This window comes from Malaclemys terrapin, chromosome 9, assembly GCF_027887155.1.
Source record: "Malaclemys terrapin pileata isolate rMalTer1 chromosome 9, rMalTer1.hap1, whole genome shotgun sequence".
Classification (NCBI taxonomy): domain Eukaryota; kingdom Metazoa; phylum Chordata; order Testudines; family Emydidae; genus Malaclemys; species Malaclemys terrapin.
The window spans coordinates 104,764,844-104,769,042 of NC_071513.1; the positions used below are offsets into that span (position 1 = coordinate 104,764,844).

The window sequence follows — 4,199 nt, forward strand, 5'->3', positions numbered from 1 at the left end:
GAAAGGATTAGTAAACCTGCCTTCTAGTAATAGACTCAGGGAGAGCAATCTTCAAGAGAACACAGAGGGAGACTTGGTTACAGTCATTAAGAGCCTACTTGGGGGAACAAATAGTTAATGATGCGATTTTCAGTCTAGGTCAGATAAATCTAACACAGTCCAATGGCTGAAGCTAGACACATTCAGATTGAATATAAGACGTACATTTTTAACAGTGATTATTATTAACCATTGGAACAACGTACCAAGGGCTGAGGTGGATTCTCCATCACAGACAGCTTTTAAATCAAGGTTGGGATTTTTCTAACAGATCTGCTGTGGGAATGATTTGGGGCAGTGCTGTAGGAGGTCAGACTGGGAGCACAGCAGTTCCTTCTGGCGCTGGAACCTAGAAAACAGGGTGATCCGCTTCACAGTCTAGAACTTCTCTCACAAGTTCCCAAAGAAATCAGGGTGGTGCCGAGCTGTTAAATTTACTTTCAGTGTTTTGTTGTTTCCAACGGTTTTAAAATTAAATACATAAACAATGACAATCAAACTACTTAGCATTTACTTTAAAAGCGAGCCATATAGGGCCAACTAAAAGGGACGTTTTTTAAAATACAGAATTTGCTGTTTTCCTCTCTCTATCCCTCTCCAGAAAAGAAGGGGGTCTCAAGTCTGGTATCTTTTAATGGCACTAAATGAGGGGTCTTCGTTTTTCTTCGTAGAAGACCCCTGCAGCGCTGGGAGGAAAGGCCCATCAGTAGCTTTGCAGGACAGCTCTGAACAGACACAACAGCCACGCACCCTCCTGCCGCGACAACGAACGAAACCTAATACTGGAACTGGCTCGGCCAAGAAAATCCGTGACTTGCCCGAGGGGGTCATTTTGCAGGTTGCTAATTAACCTGCTTATTAACCGGGCGTTCGTGCAACTCCTTCTCGGACACAGGACAGGAAGGGCCCCAAACTCTCCGCCACCCCGGCGGAAGAGACACAGACCCGCAAGGACATACAATAGCAGAAGCCGGGCACAGAAAGGGTTAAACGCCTTTGATTGACACTGTAGCCTCCGGTGCCCCAGGCCCAGGCGTGCGCCATTGGCCGCCGGTCGCTGCGCCTGGCAACCAATGGGTGGGCGCCGTCCACGAGCGGGGCCGCGTGTCCCCGGCTCCCATTGGCTGAAAGTTACTGTGGGAAAGAAAGTTTGGGAAGTTTCACACGAGCCGTTCGCGTGCAGCCCGGGCTATAAATAGCGGCGGCCAGGGACACCGGGGGACTCGCTCCGCCGGCAGCCGCCTCGCCTGACCCGGGGCTGCAGCCCGAGCGCCTGCGGCAGGGTCGCGTCCAGCCCGGGGCGGTGCACGGCGCTGCGGGAAGATGCCCGCTGACATGATGGAGAAAAACTCCTCCCCGGTCGCGGCGACCCCGGCCAGCGTCAGCGCGACGCCGGACAAACCCAAGACCGCGTCCGAGCACCGCAAGGTAAAGGCGGCCGCGCCGGGGCTGGGGCCGGGGCCGGGGGTCGCTGCGGGGCTGGGGGGGGCTCAGCCGTGGCACTCACTGCTCCCTCCCCCGCTTTCCGTGCAGTCCTCCAAGCCCATCATGGAGAAGCGGCGGCGGGCGAGGATCAACGAGAGCTTGAGCCAGCTGAAAACCCTCATCCTGGACGCGCTCAAGAAAGACGTGAGTGGGGCTGTGCCGCGGGGGCGGCGGCGGGTGCGGGGGGCCCCCCGCAGGCTCGCCGGGAGCTCTCATGTCTCTCTCCCCGCAGAGCTCGCGGCACTCCAAGCTGGAGAAGGCCGATATCCTGGAGATGACCGTGAAGCATCTCCGGAGCCTGCAGCGCGCCCAGATGACGGGTGAGTGCCGCGGTGCGCTGCGGCTCCAGCCTCCCCCTGCCCTGGCTGCGGGCCGTTCCCACGCTCGGCGCTGCCTGCACGGCCGCGAAAGGCGGGAGAAGGGCCGGGGGCTGCGGGGGGAAGGGGAGGAAATGGGGGGTGCGAGGGGAAATCCGTTTATCGGCACCTTGCCCGAGTCCCGGTACCGCACCGGGGTGGGGGCTGAGCAAGGACCTTACAAGGAAACCCCAGCTCTGAAGCAGGTGTAGGGTCAGGCGATGGGCGGCAGCGGCTGGGGTGGGAGGGAGTCCTGCAAACCAGGCTGAAGGAGGCAGCGGTGGGATATAGGACCCCATGTGTGCGCACTATAGGGTGAGATATTGGGGAGGGGACGGAGCTGGGCTGCTGTTGGAGGGGGGCAGCAGGGAGGGGGCCTACCTGTGCCCGAGGAGAGGGCATGCCTTGCTCTGCTTGCCCCACAGGCACTGACCTATGTCTCTCCCTCCTGCCCCGCAGCTGCTCTCAGCACAGATCCCACGGTGCTGGGCAAGTACCGGGCCGGCTTCAGCGAGTGCATGAACGAGGTGACCCGCTTCCTCTCCACCTGCGAGGGGGTGAACACCGAGGTGCGCACCCGTCTCCTAGGTCACCTGGCCAGCTGCATGACCCAGATCAACGCCATGAACTACCCGGCGCAGCCACCGCCACTGCCCCCACCCGGGGCTCCACACGCCTCCTTCGGGCAGCCGCTGGTGCAGATCCCCGCAGGGGCAGCGCCCCCAGGCGGCGGAGTGGTGCCGCTCAGCGGGATGCCTTGCAAGTTGGGGAGCCCGGCGGGGGAGGCCACCAAGGTGTACGGTGGCTTCCAGCTGGTGCCTGCCTCGGACGGCCAGTTCGCCTTTCTCATCCCCAACACCTTCGCGCCTGGCGGGGCCGTGGTGCCATTGTATCCCAACGGCGGGCCGGGCTCTGGGGGCCCCGCCGGCGGGCCTTCGCTCACAGCGGACTCTGTGTGGCGGCCCTGGTGAGCGGGACTCTGGACTGTCCCGGCCAGACGACAGACTGACAGGCCCACGTGCGGCGGGCTGCGCGCGGGGCCCCCGTACCCTGGCTGTATCATTACCTGTTCATATTGGATTGTGCCTCTGTACTATAGCCCCTCCGCTGGGTGGGCCACTCGTGTTTTCCATGAGAGCTCCCTTGCGCCCCCCTCCCCCTTTTTTAATGTGACACCAAAGATCCTGTCTGAATGCTCTTACAATACAATAAATGCCTCACTTCCTTGGAGAAGTTATTTGACAATAATAAACTGGCTGACTCGTGTCTGGGAGCCCCTGCTTGCTGCGTGAGCCCAGGGGTTTCCCTGCCCACAACGCTGAGGCAGGCGCTGTGTAGCTGTTATCTCCGCCCGGTCAGACAGAAGGACGATGCAGCCCGTGCACAAAGCTCTCACTTCATTAGCAGCAGTTCAGTTCCTTTTCATGAAGCTGATCAGATGCCCCTTGCAGCGCCCCGGGAAGCGCTGGGTTGTTCGGCTGCTCAGTGTTGTTCTGTTACCAGATTACAGAGCCGAGGGGAGATGGATTGATCCTGCCCATCAAGCCTAAATTCCAAGTTGAAATGGCAAGCACGGCTGCCAGGCGTGCGTTAGGCCTGCTTCTTTGGGGTCCTAACCTGGTGTGAGTCAGATGTAGCTCTCCACTGAAATAAACCAAGCTACAGAATCCACTCCATAACAGTAGGAAAAGTTTACAAACCCCCCGCTCTCTCCCCCCCACCCCAAAAGTTGGCGGAGGGGGTCTGGTCGCTGATATTACTCAGCGGGAGCTTGGAAAGCCATAGCTGCACCTACTAAATTAAACGAGATCCACGCTTTCCTCGAGGGAGAGCTTAAAGGTGCAGCCCCTTCCCCAGGGCTAACTTGCCAGAACCGAGTCCGGCTGAGCTCCCTGATTAACACCGTGCACGTGGCTTTGATAAGGCTCCGCTCTGCCTGAGCCCTAACACAGAAAACATGTGGGTAGGGGAGTAGCGCTGGGACTGGGCAGCTGAGAAATACCAGCAGCAAGCGACCCCTTTGACTTGGTCATGCCCCATTTCCCGGCAAGATGTGAGCCCCAGATAGAGGCAAATGGCAGGCTCGGATTTCAGCTCACATAACCCTCCTTAACAAGTCCTAACTCAAAGCGGACAGCTTTAAACCGTGCCAGGATCTGCAGGGAATTCCTTCCAAATCCCACCACAAAGACACGTCGGATTTTGTCTGGATTGGCCAGGTGCTTGACTGCATCCAGGTGTTGGGGAAATGAAAGCCAGAAGGACTGCGAGACCAGACAGATCATACCTGTAGCCCCCCTTTCCATACACATGCCCTCA

The 4,199-nt window shown here is 58.8% G+C and overlaps 1 protein-coding gene across 2 annotated transcripts; it reads left to right on the forward strand.

Annotated features, from left to right (window-relative positions):
- The first annotated feature begins 1,246 nt into the window (after positions 1-1,246).
- Positions 1,247-3,128, forward strand: HES1 (hes family bHLH transcription factor 1). 2 transcript variants are annotated; one of them, XM_054039630.1, is made up of 4 exons: positions 1,247-1,467; positions 1,573-1,668; positions 1,757-1,844; positions 2,340-3,128. In XM_054039630.1, the coding sequence occupies exons 1-4, from the start codon at positions 1,363-1,365 to the stop codon at positions 2,849-2,851; spliced, it is 801 nt and encodes a 266-aa protein (XP_053895605.1). In that variant the 5' UTR covers positions 1,247-1,362; the 3' UTR covers positions 2,852-3,128. The 2 variants fall into 2 exon arrangements, with proteins under 2 accessions (XP_053895605.1, XP_053895603.1); XM_054039628.1 differs by having other exon boundaries at positions 1,573-1,844.
- Positions 3,129-4,199: the final 1,071 nt, after the last annotated feature.